Genomic DNA, 20,546 nt, shown 5'->3' with positions numbered 1-20,546 from the left:
GAGTCACTGACTAATTAATTTCTGGCCAGCTTGCCTTTTTCTGTGCTTAAACCTGTAAATGCCAATACGTACTTTCTCCCTTTCCTCTAAGAAAAGAAACACAGGCTTATGTCACTGCGCGGCCTGTGGGGATTGGTGTCTGCCATGCCCCTGCCTCCTGAAGCAGTTTTATCAATCCATCCCCTGTTCTGCAAACACTTACTGACTCCTCCCCAGCCAAGGCCTAGCTAACATTCTGCCTCCTCTGTGAGGCTTCCCCACGTATTTGCAGAGACCTCTCTCCCCACCACCCCCCAGCTCCTGAATGTACAATCTCGTCTTATATTACCTGTGTGTGTGTGTGTGTGTGTGTGTATGTGTCCAGGAGCCCCCAAGGTGTGGCCAGCCCTGATGTGTGTATCAGGTGTGCATTAAATACCAATGGTGACTGACAGGTTTTATGCTGCTTTCCCTTTAAAAGAGAGTAAAAGATGATGTGAGAAACTGGAATAAAGGTCTTTGAGTTTGCTTAGTCCACATAGGGAGATGTCTTCATTTCAGAAGGGTAGGTTCTGTTTGTGAATGACCAAGTCTGAAAACAGATTCCATTCCTGAAATAGAGGAAAGCTGATGGAGGTTAATGTGTAAAATTCCACCTGCTTTCCTAGTAAGTCTGCGTTTTACCCCTTGAGCGAGGGTTACTCTTGCATACTCTTTGTAGTTTAGAATTTATGCAAACTCAAGACTTCTCTTGGAGAATTTTTTTAGAAGCGTAATAATTTCAATTTCTAGGTGTTTTTCCTAGTTGAAAGTTTCTAACTTTTTAATCTTACACATGTCTCTGTTTTATCCTCTTCCTACTTCTTTTTCCTAAAAAGAATTCTGGGGTATGTTTCTAGATTAGATGGAAAGACCTTTGACAGGGGCCAGGACTGGAAAACTTGGAATGGTTAGAACTGAGAGAGAATGGATGGCCTTCTAGGCTGAGACCATTTTCCTGCACTCCGTTCCACATTTTATTAGTATAGTCAAGAAAACTGAAGACAGAAGAGCATTCAGAGCATTTGTCTAAAAATCACATAACTGGTAGGCAGCCCGTGATCCAAAGAGCTGACATGTAGGTTTCCTTACTAAGAGCCCAGCTCTCCATATTTTGCATTTCTTCAAGTGCACAGCAGTGCCCTGAGATAGCCACTCCTCAGTGGGGAAGCCGAGGAACTCACTCAAGGACACGAAGTATGTGAGGGAACCTGGATTCAAACCTAGGAAGTCTGACTTTGGTCCTAGTAGACCAGGCTCTACGTCCTGTTGAGATTCAGCAGACTATGAGTACCTTACGAATATAGGCTGTCTTAGTCCGTTCAGGTTGCTAAACAAAGTGCCTCAGGCTGGGTGGCTTCCAAGCAATAGACATTTATTGTTTACGGTTCTGGAGGCTGGAAGTCTGGGACTAGAGTACCAGCAAGGTCAAAGGACAGCCCACTTATAGGTCACAGACTTCTCTTTGTGTCCTCACTTGGTGGAGGGCTCTAGGAAGCTCTCTGGAGCCTCTTTTATAAAGCACGCATCCCATTCATGAGGCCCAGGACTCCCAAAGTCCCTACCTCTTCATAATCACTTTTTTGAGGGGATTAGGGTTTGAGCATAAGAATTAATGAGAGTTGGGAGCACAAATATTCAGACCATGTAGCACAGAGCATGGAAGCACAGCATTTAAGGGCACTGTTTCTCTGAGAGTTTGGGTCAGTTTTCAGGAAATGGTGCATACACAGTCCTCATCAACAAAGGACTCACTGACTCTGGTGTGGGAAATTTTTGGTTGTGCAAAAACAGTATTTTCATAGAGTATGCTGGGATTCAAAGTGTACCATACCAGCCACCATTCTAGCCTGTGGTTGAGAAAGATGGGCTATGCTGGGAGTAGAAATGACCCCTGATAGGTTCTAGGAAGTCATGGCAGGTAACTAGTCTTCACTTTACTCTTTGTGCAAAGTACAGAACCTAGTTCTGGTCGTTATTTCCAAGAAGGGGGAACCCTGGCTTCAGAAAGCAGTTTTCATTGATCCTCAGAGTAGACATTCTGCAAGGCTAGGTGTTGACCTAAAGTTTACTCATTATGTATATGCAGACCTGACATATCTGTTCGTCTAATATTTCTCTGTAAACCTTAGATCCAGGATATCAGTGTAGAAACTGAAGACAACAAAGAGAAGAAATCTGCCAAGGATGCTTTGCTCTTGTGGTGCCAGATGAAGACAGCTGGGTGAGCATGAACCTGGGATTTAGGGGCTGCTTCTCCCCAGACTCAGTTTTAGCAGAGTCATCACTTGATCGGTGTTGACAAGTATCTTTTCCACTGCTTCCACTGAAATGTCTTGTTAACTTGTAAGCGGTTGAGACGTTGACATTTCAGCTAGCTCTTGGGACGGAATGAGTTGATTTATATTCTGGACCTGTCATCTGCACAATCATTTTTCTTCTGTTTGATTATTAAGGAAGTTCCAGAGAGAATTTTATCTTGAATTTTAAAACCCTGAAACTGTGTTTAAAAATCTCATCCATGGTATTTGTAAAAGTTGTGGGCTTTCTCCTCTAAGTTCTGTGCTTTGGGAAGTTTTGTGCAGTAAACTTAAGTGGACAAATGTAATGTACAAACTTAATCTCTGTATGTTATCTGAGTTTGCCTGCCTTTTAGTCTTTCATTGAAATTTCAGTGAAGATATTTCTTAGAGAACTGCATCTTGTTTATTGCTCACTGAAACTGTTGAAGCTCCCAAGTACTAACTGAGAACTGGTTTTGTCCCAGGTTGATTTTTTTTTTTTTTTTTTTAGTTTCTATTGAATTTGTTACCATATTTCTTTTGTTGTTTATGTTCTGAGTTTCTGGCCATGAGGCATCTGAGATCTTAGCTCCCCAACTGATCAGGGATGCAGGGATCAAACCCACATCCCCTGAATTGGAAGACAAAGTCCTAACCCTTGGGCCACCAGGGAAGTCCCCCAGGTTAATCTTGTAGGTCAGGGCTACATGGAAGACAGTTGTAACTGTAATGGGCATGATCAGTCAGTGATAACTGTGGAAACCATAAAGAGTGTAAGGCTTAGTAAGGGGATCAAGTGAGGAATGAACTTTTAATCAGCCACGGATAAAAAGTTATTAATAATCAATATAGTGTAGAGTAGCTGATTGATTATTGGTAAGCATTATAGGGAAGTGTTTCAGGAAGGTACTTGATTTATGAAACTTCATCCAGTTCAGTGATATAAGGAAGAAGGAAAGCTGAGTGTTTGAACAGGTAACCCCGGCTACTTCCTCTCCCTAAGTGATGTGTGCACTCAGGTATCGTGTTTGCAGGCTTCTTATAGCTGCGCTGGGGGCATGGAAAGCCAGTGAAGCAAGGAAGCCTTGGAGGCATCTAGTCAGGGTTGCCTTTTTCTCAGTAAGCGTGGTGTTTTCAATCGAGGACACAGATCACAGGTCGAAGTTACCAAGAAAGCCATGTGAATATGTGTTTGTTTTTATTTTTCAACAAGCAGAAGTTTAGGCAATCTTAGCTTCAGCTTGATTGTCTTCAGTGTCTTTATTTCGTTACTGTCTCACATTTTCTCAGTACCAACAGGCTTTTCTTTAAACACTGCATTTAGCAAAACACAGAACTTTATTTGGTAATTACCTTGTGTTGTGTTTCTTAGGTACCCCAACGTCAATATTCACAATTTCACAACCAGCTGGAGGGATGGCATGGCCTTCAATGCACTGATACACAAACACCGGTGAGTCCTTCGCGGTCACGCTGACCACATGGGGGGAGAATGTTGACACCCTTTTATAGCCAACCGGGGTGATGTTCCATCTTCACATTCGTTGCCTTAGATTTGCACCACGGTGGAAATCCCTGCCTTCTACTTGAGAGTGGGAGAGAGTGTGTAAAGTGTCCCAAACAAAGGAAACGAGTCTGCCAATTCTCTTCAGTTCTCTTAATAAACTTTGAGGTTGTTTATTCAAAACTTGGGTTTCATTGTTTGATGATTAAATAATATCTAGGTTTTACTCCTAAGCGGACACCATTGGTCTCATGGCGTGTTTTCAAGCTGCGGTTTCTGTTATGTTCCACTGTTGTTCTCCACAGGCCTGACTTGATAGATTTTGACAAACTAAAGAAATCCAATGCACACTACAATCTGCAGAACGCCTTTAACCTGGCAGAGCAACACCTTGGCCTCACTAAACTCTTGGACCCCGAAGGTAAGGAGTCGAGGGGTAAGAGGAGTAAATAAAAAATCTGCTTCATGTTGGTTTGTTTACGGGCACCGTGTGCTTTGGGAATTATCTAAGGAAGAGGAGCTTAATGTTGGTCTATGAATTACTTGAGGATTTGTGTAAAGGATTATACCTGAAAAGGCTTTGAAAGGTGAGTATGATTTAAACATGTTCCAAAGGAGAGGTCATGGTAGGCAGAGGGATTTATATGAGCAGAGGAACCAAGAAAGAGGAAGGTATAACAGGGGACTAACAGTTCATTGCGGGTAGTATTAGCTTAGCAGTAGGAAAAATACAACCAGAAAGATGAGTGGGGGCCCATCAGGTAACAGTTTTTCGAGGTTATTCAGTAGGCAGTGGGGAGTCACCATAGGTGCTTAGCCTCTGTGTTTAAGGAAGAGGGCGTGAGCAGGCTCTCCGCACTTGTTGGTTGACTGATAGTCGGCCCACTGGGGCAAGAGCGTGGTTTGGCCTCAGGGCAGGAAGGTTTAGGAGCCTCCTTAGCAGACTGCGCAGTATTTGCTTCTGGGTAAGAAGAACTTAAATGAGGACAGTGCACCAGGAGCCTGTGGGTGGCAGAAAGAGTAACACGCAGTCCCTCCTTGTGGCCCGCTGCTTGGTGGCACAGCACCTTACTCTGCACAGAACCAGCCTCTCTCTGCCCCACAGATCCCTGCAGCAGAACCTCAGAGACTGACTGTGGACGACACAGAGCAGACCTGTGTGGGGCAATCCAATGGGCTGTAACTCCTTTATTAACAAAATCCTAATTGTAGGCTTCATCTTAACATGAGCTATCATAATGTTTTCTCGTTTGGAGAAGTATTCAAAATGCAAAAGGATTTGTTTGTAGGGATGGAGCTTTTTAGATGCTCTCAGCTGTGAGCAGATACTGAGAAAAAGCTGTTTGTGAGTGAAAGTTTAAAGTTCTTACAAATATAGAACAGGAAGTTAAACTCCCCAAGGGCAGATCGAGGTCATGAGGCTGCCAGGCAGGCTTCTTGCTATTTTCCAGTGCATCAGATTCCCTGATAGGTTTACTGCAGGAAGCTGAGATAAAATTATCTTTGTGCCAGCCCGTTAAGTGATTTCTCAATATAAACACAAAACTAAAATTCCTTTGGCTGTGATAAATCTTTGTACTTAACCCCTGCCTTACTGTGGAAAGACATCCTCCCTGAGCCATAGATGCTGAGATAAACAATCTTTTTTTGAAATCACTGTGATAAAAAATTTAATAACTTGCTCATTAGTTGATCTTTCTAATCACCACCCAGTATGAAAAGGGGATTGATGTTCCCCAGGTCATTTGAAGACAAGGAGCTAAAAAAAGCAGTTGCTGTCATTCATCCTGTGGTTTTGATCTTGATTATTATTTGTCCCTAGCTATTGTTAGTTGCCCAGTGTCCCAGAGAGCATCCGTTTAAATACAATTGTAAACAAGTTTAAAAAGGTCTTGCCTGCTCACTCCTTCCCAGTCATTTCCCATTTTGTGTTTATTAAATTATACACAGGGCCAGGGCCGGCACTTTTTCCCTGACCTTCCTCCAGTTCTGACTCCGTGGGGCCCACATTGACAGAGCCAGACACAGGAGTTGGTCACGGGGGCCCTGGAGTGGGAAGAGTAGCTGTGGCCCCCTCTTCTATTGGCTGCCTCAGTGATCCTGGGCAGGGAGCTTTCCCACCCTGTGCCCCGGTGGTCTTGTCTTTAAGAGAAACAACCCTATCCACTTCTATCCTCCTGGCAGCAGTGGAGGTGCACAAGTGAATGCACATTGAGAAAAGAGCCCACTGTGTCAGCAAAGAGCGTTCCATGTGTTCTCTCCTCGGTGTATCCTGAACTGAGTACCTCCATCATTGCCATACCCCAAAGACTGGCCACCTTCATTCATTTGCTCCATCCCTCAATAAATACTTATTGACCACTCACTCTCTATATATACAGCACGTTAGGAGGGCAGGGGCAGAGTGGCACTCAGTCTTACAAGACTAATGAAATGTGCATAAGTAATCATAGAGCCTGACAGAAAGCAGAGTATAAACAAAGTCCTTTAGAGGACAGAGGAGACAGTCATTCCAGCTAGAAATGACTGTGAGGGAGTGTTAGTTTCTAAACTGGACCTAGAGGATAGGAAGAATGTGATGGGGGAAGGGAAGGCTCTTTCAGGAAAAGGGAAGTTGAAAGTGGAAGGAATATTGGAAATTGCTGGGGTGGTGATGGTGAATAGTTCAATTTGGTTCGGATCTATGGCGCCTTAGAAGAACTAGTAGGCTATAGAGTGAGAAATGTCTAGAATGGTGCTTGCCACTTAGAGGAAGCTTGATAAATATTTGATGGATGGATGAAAGGAAGGAGGGAGGGAAGGAAAGTTACGGGAAGTTGTAGAGGACTTCGGGACTTATTTTTCAGACTGCAGGGCACTTTTTAAGTAGTTTGGGCTTAGAGGAAGTATGCTCACAGCTCTGTGTCTGGAACATCAGCTGGGTGCAGTGTGTAAAGGGAATTGAGTAGCAGGGAGACCCATTGAGGAAGCCATTGCTTCAGGTCGGGCTATGTGACCGTGAGAGTCTGACCTGAGAGTGACAGTAGATTCTGTGAATAGAATCCTTTGGTCTCAGCCCTGGTGACTGACTAAATGTGAGTAACAAGGAGATAAAGATGTCCATAGGCTTAGTGACTGGGAAAAACTCTGGTGCCATTGGCCAAAATAAGAAGCACAGAGCAACCTGGGGGTAGGGGAGGTGAACATGGTGTGTCTGGGTAGTACCCACATCGCTGAGTTATCTGACTCAATTCTAACTATGTTATTCATTTCCATGTAGTAGTTTGTGTGTATTTCATCATCTCAGTGGCCTAGGATTCTTGAGAGAAAGAATCAGGTCTTTTAAGATTTTTGTCTAAGAAAAAAAAAAAAAAAAACAAAAAAAAGATTTTTATGTTTTTATTGGCAATAGGAGGCAGTTTTGAATGTTCATATAATAAAAGAGGCGGTGAGGTGGTTTCATCTTCGTTAGTTAGCCTTACAATCAGCACTCTGATGGCAGAACTTTCAAGCCCCCCAAAAATGAAGGCACGGGCCTGTTGAGTGTTGAGCAGCTCTTCTGGGTTGTTCCTGTTGCCTGGGTGGCAATGCAGTGAGCAGAGCACTGAACAGAATCTTCTCTGGGTTACAGATATCAGTGTGGACCATCCTGATGAGAAGTCTATTATCACTTACGTGGTGACTTACTACCACTACTTCTCAAAGATGAAGGCCTTGGCTGTTGAAGGAAAACGAATTGGAAAGGTGAGTTCACACCAGTCCTGTAAGTTGTGAGACGTATTGAAGGTTTGTGTCTAAATGTGTCGCCACCATGCCTCAGACACTGAGGTGCTGGGAGTTCTTGATGAAGTTCACCAATGGCAGGGCAGTGGGCAGAAACCTGCCATCCCAAAGAGGAGCAGGAGGTGGGGGTGGTGGCTGAAACACTGAGGAAGAAAGTACAGGGGGTCTCACACCCAGGGCTTCCCTGCTGGCTCAGCTGGCAGAGGATCTGCCTGCAGCGTGGGAGACTCTGGTTCCATACCTGGGTTGGGAAGATCCCCTGGAGAAGGATAGGCTACCCACTCCAGTATTCTTGGGCTTCCCTTGTGGCTCAGATGATGAAGAATCCTCTTGCAATGCGGGAGATCTGAGTTCGATCCCTGGATTGGAAAGATCCCCTGGAGGCGGGCTTGGCAGCCCACTCCAGAATTCTTGCCTGAAGAATTCTGCCCCATGGACATAGGAACCTGGCAGGGGCTGTAGCCCATGGGGTTGCAAAGAATTGGACATGACTAAGCAATGCTGCACACAGGCACACAGACCCGAAACACCCCTCCCCTACAGCCTTGCCAGAAAATTGGATATTAAAAATCTGATTGAGTTGCCTGATGTTATAGATGTGAAAATCCTACTTAACATGCTTGGAAAGGCCTTAGAATAAGGCTTTTAAAATTTTTTTGTTTGGCTGATGCTCCCGTGCCATATATTTCAAAACACCTCAGACCAGAGGCCCTTGTCTTCCCAGTGCAATTGAATGGAAAATCCACAGGCATTCATGGAATATGACCAAACCAAATAGAGCCCTTTTTGTTTCTCTAGGAATTTTGGAGCCCAGGCATCAGGAATCATTCAGGATCTTAAACCCTTTGCCTGGGGGTTGGGAGGTTACAGAACCAATTACAGTTGAGTTAAGCTGTCATTGCTCACAAATAATAGCCACAGTTTGAGTGCCTATTAGCAAATGGTTCTTGGAGTTTAGTGCCAAAGTCTTGGAGAACCATTTCAAAGCCAGTCATTAAGCATGTGCCGCCTCTTGGAGGGCTGCAGTCAGGTTCCCCTTACGTAGTGATACTATCTTGCTTTTCCATTTTTCTAACCCTTGTTTACAGGTGCTTGACAACGCTATTGAAACAGAAAAAATGATTGAAAAGTATGAGTCCCTTGCCTCTGACCTTCTGGAGTGGATTGAACAAACTATCATTATTTTGAACAATCGCAAATTTGCCAACTCACTCGTTGGGGTCCAGCAGCAGCTTCAGGCGTTCAACACTTACCGCACTGTGGAGAAGCCCCCCAAGTAAGATGCAGATTGGAATGCATTACCCTTCCTACAACCACAGACCCCTTTTTTCTGATTCACATGGTCTCATCTCAAAGTGAATGCCTTTCCCCAGTGGCCTGTCCTATTTCTTTTCATCTGAGTCTGTGTTGCTGAGATTTATTACAAATTGTACCCACTGTGAGCCCTTTCCAGTAGAAATGTGCCACTGGGACATGTGATACATGAGAATCCTAAGAAATGGTGCAGGTCCCCAGTTCCTTCTCCTGAGCGCTTGTGCCTACTGTCTTTCAGAATTCCATCATTTCTGGATTTTAGAGAAATAGCAGATATGTTGTGTGTTATAAACCTCCAGGTAGTCTGAGGCTGTTACTCATAATCAAGCCCACTAACGTATCAGTAGCAAAACATGTAAATATTCACAAAGTGTGAATGAAGAAAAGATAGTTTCATATCAGTTCAGATCAGGTTTTGTTGCCCCCCCCCCCAGAGTTTGATTGTTCACATATTTTAAAAATTCATAATTGCCCAATAAGCATTGTGGATCTTATCTCTTGCTTATTATGACTAGAGTCATTCCTCCTTTTTTCTGAAAACTCCACTCAGTAGTAAATTCCTGGCTGAAGTCCCTGCAGCCTGTTGACAGTGACACTAGGTGGTTGTTTGAAATAATCCTTGTTGAATGCATTCAACTGTGAAGCAAGTTCATCATCCAGGGTTGGTGTCTAAATTTTGATGGAGTTGATTAACAAAAGAGTAGCACTCTGTGCCCCCAAATGTAAATGTCAGGAACAGTAACCACCCGCAAGAAAAACCCCACATTGGGCACATATTGAGGTCTGCGGTACCCAACAACTGTGGTTTCTGTAACACACACGTATTTCGCATAAATCAGGATGGCGAGAAATGGCTTTTAAAATTGCGAGGCTACATGAAGTGTCTTTTTCTCCAGAAGCAGATGAGTTTTCCCCTTTGAAGAAACAAAATATAGTAGATAATGTTTGTGGCTGGTTTTCTCTGCCTAGATTTACTGAGAAGGGGAACTTGGAAGTCCTGCTTTTCACCATTCAGAGCAAGATGAGGGCCAATAACCAGAAGGTCTACATGCCCCGGGAGGGGAAGCTCATCTCTGACATTAACAAGGTATAAGACCCATCCATCTGGCCTGCTCTGTGGGCCCCAGCCTCCTGTAGGTTTTCTGGTACTCTCAGTGGGTCTTGATTGCTGAGAGATCTTGGAAGACCCCTTCCTGGCCTGTCGAGTTACTGAGTGACAGTCGTTGCTCAGATAGTGCTCAGGATCAGTGGAGTGCTTGTGGTGATTTGGGGGACTTTACTGGAGGTTTGGGGGGATGTTAGATTTTATCAAACCAGGTTTAGCCTGTTTACCTTGCTACTCAGATCCACAGTCAGTGTACCTCTCATCTGTCCCAGGCTGCTGGCTCAGCCATCTTTCAATTGCAGAGAGGAGAATTCAAAACCTTATGTATCTGGAATCCCTAGAGGTTAGGGCTTAGGATTTTGACGCCTTCTGTCAGGGAAGCTGTCAAAAAAATTGTTTCTATACCTGTTATGTCTGCAAGTATTTCTTTTTTTTTTTTTTTTGCAAGTATTTCATTTCGTTATTTTTAAGCAGAAACTTGAAAAAAATCTAGAACCATGATCAGTTGTACACATTTAGATATCTTTTAAGAGGACTTTGTTAAATAATGTGAAATAAGATATTTCACAGGAATGAATTTAATTGGTGAGGATTTAGAAAAAAACACTCAGATCTATGAATTAAAAATAAGTGGCTCAGAGTGCAGTGAATGAAAGATTGATAATATGATTTCTTAGAAGAAGTCGTTTATCTTTTTTATATGCCGAGAGCTGTTGAAGATACTTTGCTTCCTCTCAATGAAAGTTAAGAGATTTGTAACTTAAGTTACGTTGTTCCGTATCTTCACTGTTTTGTTTTCCAGATGTAACACAGGATCTTTAAATTTAGATAGGGGAGAGTATTCCCATGGGGCTCAACTGAGAGACAATGATTTTTTTCCCCCAAGGCTAAGAGTCACTGAGGGTGGGAATGGGATTCCCCTTTTAAGTTCTTAGGTCTTTTTGAGAAGCACTGGCTGTTAACTGCAGCCTAGGAGTGGTTCCTTGAACATAGCCAGAAACCATTCTCTTTCATTTCCATAGGCCTGGGAAAGACTGGAAAAAGCAGAACACGAGCGAGAACTGGCCCTGCGAAATGAGCTCATAAGACAGGAGAAACTGGAACAGCTCGCCCGCAGATTTGACCGCAAGGCAGCTATGAGAGAGACCTGGCTGAGCGAGAACCAGCGTCTGGTGTCCCAGGTCTGCTCCAGAACTGTGTCCCTCAGAACCTAGGCCACGCCCAGGGGCCTTCGGACAGCTGTTGTCCACATCCAGCATCCCATCTCATCCACTTCCCATGGAGAGGATGTTTATGATTTCCAATACAGTTTCTCTTCTACTATTTATCTAACTTTTCAGAGATCTGGAAGTAACTCAAACAAAGTTTGTTGAGAGCTAGTGGGTGTGTGTGACCATTCATATTTGTATAGTTTTTAAAATTTTCCCTTTCTTCCAGCCTTTGGCCTTCAAGGCAGCTAGACTGGCCTTGAAATAAACCAGTGGCTCCTTTTCTTCTTGGCTCAGCATAAGCCATCACCTGCTCCAGTCTCATAGGTCAGGTGCTGCATACATGCCTCACACCTCTGTAAAGTGAGGTGTCACTGGTTTGCTCTGGGCCCATGAGCAGTTCTGCGGGCCTCAGGGAAGGCAGAGTCCAGTGGGGTCAGGACTCTGGAGTCAGTGTTTGACTTTGGAGACCCCCCACCCCCCAAAATTAATGGGTGTGCTCAGGACTCCACTTCCATTTTCTGTTTCTTGGTTGCGCACTGATGGCTTTTTGAATTTTGTGTTTGTTTTTTCTGTTCCCTTATCTCTTAGGACAACTTTGGATTTGACCTTCCTGCTGTTGAGGCCGCCACGAAAAAGCATGAAGCCATTGAGACTGACATCGCTGCATATGAGGAGCGCGTGCAGGCTGTGGTGGCTGTGGCCAGGGAACTGGAGGCAGAGAACTACCACGACATCAAGCGCATCACAGCACGGAAGGACAACGTCATCCGGCTCTGGGAGTACCTGCTGGAGCTGCTCAGGGCGCGGAGACAGCGCCTCGAGATGAACCTGGGGCTGCAGAAGATATTCCAGGAAATGCTGTACATCATGGACTGGATGGATGAAATGAAGGTGAAAGACATGCCTGCCTACAGGCTGGAGCTCATTCAGTCAGGCCTCTCTTCTGGGCCCCGCCTACTAACCCCCAACACACAGTAATGCCCCTGGTCTAGTCGCCCACGTACAGCCAGCAAAGGGCCATGTCACTCATGGGAAGGCTTGTTGGCTCACATGTTAAATGAGCTGTGAAGTGAGAAGTTGTAACAGGACCAGTTCCATAGCTGAAGGTCTGCTGCTGTGACTCAGATCTAAGTTAGATAGATTCCATAGTAGGTGATCAGTAATTGTGATTTTCTGTGGTTTTAATTCTTTAGCATTGAGCCAGATCTCTGTCTCATTGGTCTATGTATGAGTGGCTCTGCTTTGGGGAAGGGCCCAGGCAGGTGGTATAGAAGAGCAGGAGGCAGCGTGGACAGAGTGCAGCCCTGCCACCAGACAGCCAGAGTCCAGATCTTGAGTGCCACAGCTTTCCTGCCTTCCTCTGCAAGTGGAGGATGTGCTTACTGTCTCCCTTGTGCGGTTACAGAAAGAATTAAGTGTAGGACACGTGTATGTATCATAGGACGGGGGCTGGAGGGTCTGCCAGTGCTCCCCTTCTGTTACTGACAGCTCTGAGTATGGAGTTCCCAGCTCCCTCCTGACCCAGGAGGAGCCCTGCCTGTCCTGTCCTCTGATGCAGGCCCCTGATGAGAGCTCACTCATGCCCAGCCATTCTCCTCCAGCGTTCAGCCCCGTAGCCAGGGCAGAGTAGGGCAGTTTTCAGGCAGGACCATGAAGCCTCCTTTATCTCGCACACTGTGTTCATTTCCAAGCTTGACCTCCTGTGAGATTTCCTTCCTGGGATGTAAGCCCTTTCTTGTGCTTACCTCTTGAACTGTTCCTGGCAAGGGTGGCAAGGTCACTTCATACCATTAGTTTTTCCCTTTTATGGTCCCAGATTTGTGATGTTCTCATATATGTTCTCATTAATCTTAACCACCTAAAATAGAAATGTTCATAAAATCTAGCAGAGAGGTGCTTTGCACTTTAGAATTCATCCTCCACTTTGTAACTCAGATTGGGCCAGAGATCTCCTCATAAGTAAGAGTGAAGTAGAAATTCCATCTGGAGAGGATGTCTGATGAGACCACCCTTCTCCCCAAATTGGGGTGATGGAAGAAATGAAAGAAAATGTTAGCCTGTTCAAACTTAAACCTGAGACATTGCTTAGGGCGTTGTCCTAAGGATGATAGTCACCTGAGCTGACCCTGTTCTCCTTATTTGATTAAAGATGTGGTCTGTAAGGAGCTTCCCTAGTGGCTCAGATGGTAAAGCATCTGGCTGCAACATGGGAAACCCGGGTTTGATCCCTGGGTCAGGAAGATCCCCTGGAGAAGGAAATGGCAACCCACTCCAGTACTCTTGCCTGGAAAATTCCATGGATGGAGGAACCTGGTAGGCTACAGTCCATGGGATCTGTAACCTGATGCCTTTTCCCATTGGCTGTGTAAGTACAGAGGTATACCAGGCAAGGAGAGCATCCAGTTAAGGGGTCAGCAGCTTCGAGGAGATGTCTTTAAACTGTGATATGAAGCAGCTTTCACCTTTATTGTCTTTTCTTGAATAGTTGTTACTGTACCGGTTTCTTCTTGAAGGCCCAGTTTATTTCATACTGATGCCCCCTCCCTTCCTTTTTTTCCCCCCTATTCTATACCTTTTAGTGTAGGTTTGACTTCTTATTCAACATAAATGATCATTAGTTTGTTACGTCTCTCCTGCTGCTCTTGGGTTTGTTTTGCTCTGATTTTCTTGCCATCATCTTCCTTTAAAGATACGGGGAGGGTGGCTGGAGGGACGGTACAGCTTGGCTGCTGGCTCGCATCCTGTCCACAGATTATGAGACACTGAAGTCCAGGTTGCGCTCACGGTTGTCTTCTCTGTGCCTCTTGTGTACAGGTGCTGTTATTGTCTCAAGACTATGGCAAACACTTGCTCGGCGTGGAAGACCTGTTACAGAAGCATGCCCTGGTTGAAGCAGACATTGGCATCCAGGCAGAGCGGGTGAGAGGTGTCAACGCTTCTGCCCAGAAGTTTGCAACCGACGGGGAAGGTAAGGATGGACCGACCCCCACAGTACCTCATCACCAGAGGCCCATCTCTAGAGACTTGGATGAGCTATGTGTGGTAGTGCAGCCTTGAAAGGTACCAGCCACTTGTGGGTTCCCAGTGGGCCGTGTTGGGGATATAACATGATGCTGTAGGGTGGCCTTCTGAACACTTTTAACTCCTTCTTACATTTCTGAAATGGACCTATCTTTCCCTTCAGTACCCAAGTGCTACTTGCTTATGTTGGGCAGTGAACTTTGCCAGACCACACTCTGCACACCCACTGCCTGGCATGGCTCTCTTGGCTTTCACACCTGGTCGTGCAGATATTTGTTCTAAGTTTGTTTGGAAAGGATTGGTTTTGTGCATGTTCAGAAACATTTAAATGCAGCTGCCTTCTTGCTTATAGTTTGCCTCGTTTTTTGGTTCCTGAGTGACCCAAAAGAAAAGAATACTTCGGGGGAAAAAAATAACATTGCTCCTCCCTCCTCTACTAATCAAGATTCTAGAAGGTGGCCCTGCACTTTGCATGAATGGGGGACCTAGGAACGAGAACAGGGGTGTAGCCGACTGCCTATTGTGCACGGGAGCCCATGCTACTGCTGTCACACCCATGTGCCCGCCTTGATGTTACACAGGTTACAAGCCCTGCGACCCCCAGGTAATCCGAGACAGGGTGGCCCACATGGAGTTCTGTTACCAAGAGCTTTGCCAGCTGGCGGCCGAGCGCCGGGCCCGCCTGGAAGAGTCCCGTCGCCTCTGGAAGTTCTTCTGGGAGATGGCAGAGGAGGAGGGCTGGATCCGGGAGAAGGAGAAGATCCTGTCCTCCGATGACTACGGCAAGGACCTCACAAGCGTCATGCGCCTGCTCAGCAAGCACCGGGCATTCGAGGATGAGATGAGCGGCCGCAGTGGCCACTTCGAGCAAGCCATCAAGGAGGGCGAAGACATGATCGCCGAGGAGCACTTCGGGTCAGAGAAGATCCGGGAGCGGATTGCCTACATCCGCGAGCAGTGGGCCCACCTGGAGCAGCTCTCGGCCATCCGCAAGAAGCGCCTGGAGGAGGCCTCGCTGCTGCACCAGTTCCAGGCGGATGCCGACGACATCGATGCCTGGATGCTGGACATCCTCAAGATCGTCTCCAGCAACGACGTGGGCCACGATGAGTACTCCACCCAGTCCCTGGTCAAGAAGCACAAGGACGTGGCGGAGGAGATCGCCAACTACCGGCCCACCATCGACTCGCTGCACGAGCAAGCCAGCGCCCTGCCCCAGGAGCACGCCGAGTCCCCCGACGTGCAGGGCCGGCTGGCGGGCATTGAGGAGCGCTACAAGGAGGTGGCCGAGCTGACGCGGCTGCGGAAGCAGGCGCTGCAGGACACTCTGGCCCTGTACAAGATGTTCAGCGAGGCCGATGCCTGTGAGCTCTGGATTGACGAGAAGGAGCAGTGGCTCAACAACATGCAGATCCCAGAGAAGCTGGAAGACCTGGAGGTCATCCAGCACAGGTGAGTGGCTGCCGTGGCTTCGCCCACCCACCCTCCCACCCTGCACAGCTTCAGTGACCAAGCAGTGACTACTCTGTCGAATTGCCTTTGCAGATTCGAGAGCCTTGAACCGGAGATGAACAACCAGGCTTCCCGGGTGGCAGTGGTGAACCAGATTGCCCGGCAGCTGATGCACAGCGGCCACCCAAGTGAGAAGGAGATCAAAGCCCAGCAGGACAAGCTCAACACGAGGTGAGCGTGAGGGCAGTGGCGGCAGGCTGGTTCCTATGCCCAGCCAGGAGGCTCGGGGTTGGCCCCTGAGCCTCATGGTCAGGAATTTCCCACATGGGGTCACGGACACTGTGGCGCCATTGTCATGGCATCAGCATTTGTCCTTTGACATACCTTGGTTTTCTGAGAAGTGTCCCTGGGGGCAGCGTGGTTCAGGGCATCCCTCCCCCATGTGGGAAGTGAGAGCCTGCGTGAGACCCATGCCCAGTATAGTGGGTCATGGCATCAAGGTGGCACTTCTGCTGTCCCTTTTAAAGTGACTTCTGGAACAGGGTTTTAGCACGTTTGAGATGTAATTGGTGGACGAAAGTCCTAATTACCAAGGTAGACTTTTGTCCTGGTCTTAACCTTTCTATTGAATAATACGTTTGAGTGGGTCGTGGTAGCAGCTGAAGCCTTGGGGGTATGGGGCATGTTTAGTAGGTGCAGCTTGGAGGTAAGAGGTGCATTGCAGTCAGGAGTTAAGTGACCTCAGGGGACAGATGTCTTGTCATTGCTCACCTTTCCGCTCTTTAAGGCCCTCTCCTTGTCAGGCTGCTTACAGATTAGAGTGTGTCCTTGAGCTTTTGCAATGGTGGTACTTGGTGTCCACATACTGAGGGACGTGGTTTTCCAAACAGTACGTAGTCAGAGCAGAGATGGCCGGAGAATGGCAGCTCTGACCGTCACTATGAATTTCATTGTCCAGCCACCGCTTTTTGTCCTGTCTCTCACACTGCCTTCTCTGCCACCCTGGCACCCACAGGTGGAGCCAGTTCAGGGAGCTGGTGGACCGGAAGAAGGATGCTCTCCTCTCCGCCCTGAGCATCCAGAACTACCACCTCGAGTGCAACGAAACCAAGTCATGGATCCGGGAGAAGACCAAAGTCATCGAATCCACCCAGGACCTGGGCAACGACCTGGCGGGTGTCATGGCCCTGCAGCGCAAGCTGACTGGCATGGAGCGGGACCTCGTGGCCATCGAGGCGAAACTGAGTGACCTGCAGAAGGAGGCCGAGAAGCTGGAGTCCGAGCACCCCGACCAGGCCCAGGCTATCCTGTCTCGGCTGGCCGAGATCAGTGACGTGTGGGAGGAGATGAAGACCACGCTGAAGAACCGTGAGGCCTCCCTGGGAGAGGCCAGCAAGCTGCAGCAGTTCCTGCGGGACCTGGATGACTTCCAGTCCTGGCTCTCCAGGACACAGACGGCCATTGCCTCGGAGGACATGCCTAACACCCTGACCGAGGCTGAGAAGCTCCTCACGCAGCACGAGAACATCAAAAACGAGATCGACAACTACGAGGAGGACTACCAGAAGATGAGGGACATGGGTGAGATGGTCACCCAGGGCCAGACAGATGCCCAGTACATGTTCCTGCGGCAGCGGCTGCAGGCCCTGGACACAGGCTGGAACGAGCTCCACAAGATGTGGGAGAACAGGCAGAGCCTCCTCTCCCAGTCCCACGCTCACCAGCAGTTCCTGCGGGACACCAAGCAGGCCGAAGCCTTCCTGAACAACCAGGTAAAATCCCCCACCGCTTGGCGTGCTCCCCATCAGGCTGGGCCTCGGCTGCCTGTGGGCTGCTGGTTTACACCTGCTTATGTGAAGTTAGAAGAGCAATGGGCAGACATTTGTTTTCCCTGACTTCTAAGGCACTGAAACCCATCGCAATGAAGGGGATAGAACTGAAGATTCCCATGGAGGCTGCCTTGCCTTGCAAAGTACAGTTCCACCACAATAACGGTCCAGGACCTCTTAATGTCTCATAGTATGTCATCATACTGTGATGTAGTTCATTACATGGGCAACATTCTGAGATGTATTAATCCAATCTAAAAGTATTTGGGGGGACCTTTTTTTTTTTTCTGAATGGTTCTGTCTTCCTTGCTCTTAGAAAGGTCAGGGTCTTGATCAAGTGACACAATGCAGAAATTAGAGAAAGAGCTAAGGATGGTCACCAGCAGCAGGGTTGATAATGTCTCTTGAAAGATTAGGTTTGAAAAAAAAAAAAAAAGAAAGATTAGGTTTGAAGTGTCTGTTGCTATCACCTTATGGGCACCTGAGCGGATCCTTGTGGCTGATGCACAAACCTTCATTTACTTTCCTCACTTGCTTTGGAGGAAAAATGAGAGCATTTAACCACTTTTGGGAATCTAGTCACTTTCGGCATCTCATTGGGATTTTCCCCCGCCTCCCAACTTTTTACATTGTCTGACTCCATAGATAATTTTAGCTAAGTGTGACAAAGCAGTTGTTGCAAAGTGTGTTGCACGGAAATGGGGAAGACTGGTTTGTTTTGTTTTTTTTTTAATATTCTGACAGGCGGGGATACTCACCACTATACTAACGAGGATGGCTGCTTTTTTTAATATTCTGAAGGCAAGTTGTATCTCATGATTTTTCATCCTGCTGTGATTTTCCCTTTTTAATTAAGGAGTATGTTTTGGCCCATACTGAAATGCCCACCACCTTGGAAGGAGCTGAAGCAGCTATTAAAAAACAAGAGGATTTCATGACCACCATGGATGCCAATGAGGAGAAAATCAACGCGGTTGTGGAAACGGGCCGGAGGCTGGTGAGCGATGGGAACATCAACTCGGATCGCATCCAGGAGAAGGTGGACTCCATTGATGACAGGTGCGGAGTCCTGGGGCTCTTAAGGGAGTCTTGCACCCTGGGGATCTCAAGCATCTGTACCATTGGCCAACATCTTTGGGGATGTGGGTTTAAATTCCAAAGTGGGCAGGATATGGGCTTCTAGTAAAATTTAATCTACAAAAGAAAGCCTGAAAAGCCAAGCTAATCCCTAATCAAAGACTGATAGAGCTGGAGTGCTGAGTAGCAGTGGCGTATAAGCCTGCCCTGTAAGAGGTGACTGACACTCAGCACATCACCCAATGGGATCCTGAGAGCCAGACACTTCCCCATCCAGCCAAACGCACGTTCACCTTCATCCAAGCAAGACTCCTCTGAGGTCTCAGGAGGGGTAGGGAGGAAGGGCAAGGTTTGCTTGTCCTGAGTACCTGGCAGAGCCAAAAAGGGAGCATCATTAGGCCTTTATTAGAAGGCCTAAGGATAATGCTGTATTGGCATCTTGTTTATGACAAAAGACCTTTTCCTCTTCAGCCAAGCTCTCTCCACCATTAGATGTTGTTTTGTTTTTATTTTCAGTTCCAAGAGATTTTTCTTCCTGGCCACATTCTGTGTCAGACCCTCTCTCCTAACACTCACTCTGCCTTGGTTATTACTAAAGCGGGAAGTCTAGTGGATCTGGTTTGGACACACAGCCTGGCCTGGTTCTGGCCTGTTCTGAGCTGGCCACTTCTCTCCAGGGATGGTCTATCTGAGTCAGTCACCAGTTTCTGTTATAGCTGATCTCCTCTGGTCCCAGTTTGGGCCAGATTTACAGGCTCATTGTAAGATGATGTCATCAAGAAACAAACTCTTCCTCAAGGCTCCTCTAACCTTCCAGTGCAGTGAGAAGGAAGACCTGCCAGTGGGGAGCAGTTCCTTACTTACCGTGTCCGAGAGGGTGTCCTGGGACCCTGGGCCACACAGACATGCCATGATCTGCAGTGGAGAGGGGACCAACTCAGTGCCCGTAAAGATCGCGCCCCTGGCTTTAGCTAGTCCTGTGCACTGATTCAGATCCTAAACCATATGCTCTAAAGATGGTACTGTGGAAATAGGATATAAGGCAGATTATAATTTTGTATCTGTTGCTTTTAAAACAGCTACAAAAAAAAAAAATCTCTCCATCTTCAAATGAGTATGAGAAACAAGGATTGAGCAAGACAGTTTTAACAAGGAGAAAAGAATTTCCTTTTCTCCTGGTATTAAATCTCACTATTTTGTAAACATGATATCCCACGTTCCTCCACGTTAGGTGCACACAGCTGGTTTCCTGAAGATGGGCTGAGCCACTGGGGACACTTGTGTTTAGGCGGGCGTGCAGCTGCCTGGCCGCTTCCTCAGTGTGTTGATCTCCCCCCACCTCACTCCCATGCCGCAGCTGCAAGGGCTTGTTGGAAGCAGGTGATGTTGTCAAGACTGGAGACTCCTGGATAAGAGAGAACATTTTAGCAGCTCTTTGTTGCAGCTTAAGCTTCCTTTTGTCCTTGACTCAGAGCCTGGGTGCCTGGGGCTCCACGGCCTCCTGGGGATTTCTGTTGTTAAAGCAGTGGGAAGACGATCCTCTACTGTCCTTAAGCTTAACAGAGAGAGAAGGGGCGGGGCTTTCTGGTGATTTACCCTCAGAAGGATTACATTTTCTAACTTTCCTCAGCATTTGTTCCCCGATTTCTGGTTTCACTTTAATATCCCCAGAGACCTCAAAATCTGAAACTTGACCCCAGAGGATACTGGTCTATTATAAAAATATACAAATCTGAGTTCCAGGTGGTGTCGGAGCACTAGCTAAGTAAATATCTGAACCTTCGGGATCTGATCCCCATACAGAAACATTCTGATGCTCCCATGAAGCTATTTTTGTAGAATGCAAAATCATTATAACGTACTTACATTCCGGAAATCTTGTCAATTACCGCTGAGTCCGTTGAAATCAAAGTGCTAGAACAAAGACACTGACTTAACAGATGTGGGTAGGGTTTGAGTGGCCTTTATAGT

At 46.9% G+C, this 20,546-nt stretch overlaps 1 protein-coding gene across 10 annotated transcripts in view; it reads left to right on the top strand.

Moving 5' to 3' along the window:
- SPTBN1 (spectrin beta, non-erythrocytic 1) overlaps window positions 1-20,546 on the top strand; it is a 212,642-nt gene that overhangs the window by 156,782 nt on the left and 35,314 nt on the right. For all 10 annotated transcript variants that reach the window (XR_015136915.1, XM_086326891.1, XM_086326892.1 and 7 more), the window contains 13 exons: window positions 2,151-2,242; window positions 3,673-3,753; window positions 4,110-4,225; window positions 7,415-7,527; window positions 8,655-8,842; window positions 9,850-9,967; window positions 11,008-11,166; window positions 11,785-12,087; window positions 14,011-14,164; window positions 14,799-15,669; window positions 15,763-15,900; window positions 16,685-17,441; window positions 18,355-18,557. Coding sequence is in view for 9 of the 10 variants with exons in the window: in XM_086326891.1 (XP_086183017.1) it covers window positions 2,151-2,242; window positions 3,673-3,753; window positions 4,110-4,225; window positions 7,415-7,527; window positions 8,655-8,842; window positions 9,850-9,967; window positions 11,008-11,166; window positions 11,785-12,087; window positions 14,011-14,164; window positions 14,799-15,669; window positions 15,763-15,900; window positions 16,685-17,441; window positions 18,355-18,557 (3,293 nt within the window). In the remaining variant the exon portion in view is untranslated. The remainder of the gene's footprint in view (window positions 1-2,150; window positions 2,243-3,672; window positions 3,754-4,109; window positions 4,226-7,414; window positions 7,528-8,654; window positions 8,843-9,849; window positions 9,968-11,007; window positions 11,167-11,784; window positions 12,088-14,010; window positions 14,165-14,798; window positions 15,670-15,762; window positions 15,901-16,684; window positions 17,442-18,354; window positions 18,558-20,546) is intronic.

Source organism: Bos grunniens, chromosome 11 (assembly GCF_055505025.1).
Source record: "Bos grunniens cultivar Pamir isolate PY7600 chromosome 11, Bosgru_T2T1.0, whole genome shotgun sequence".
Classification (NCBI taxonomy): domain Eukaryota; kingdom Metazoa; phylum Chordata; class Mammalia; order Artiodactyla; family Bovidae; genus Bos; species Bos grunniens.
The sequence above is the reverse complement of the archived record's forward strand: the minus strand, read 5'-3'. Positions and strand labels throughout refer to the sequence as shown.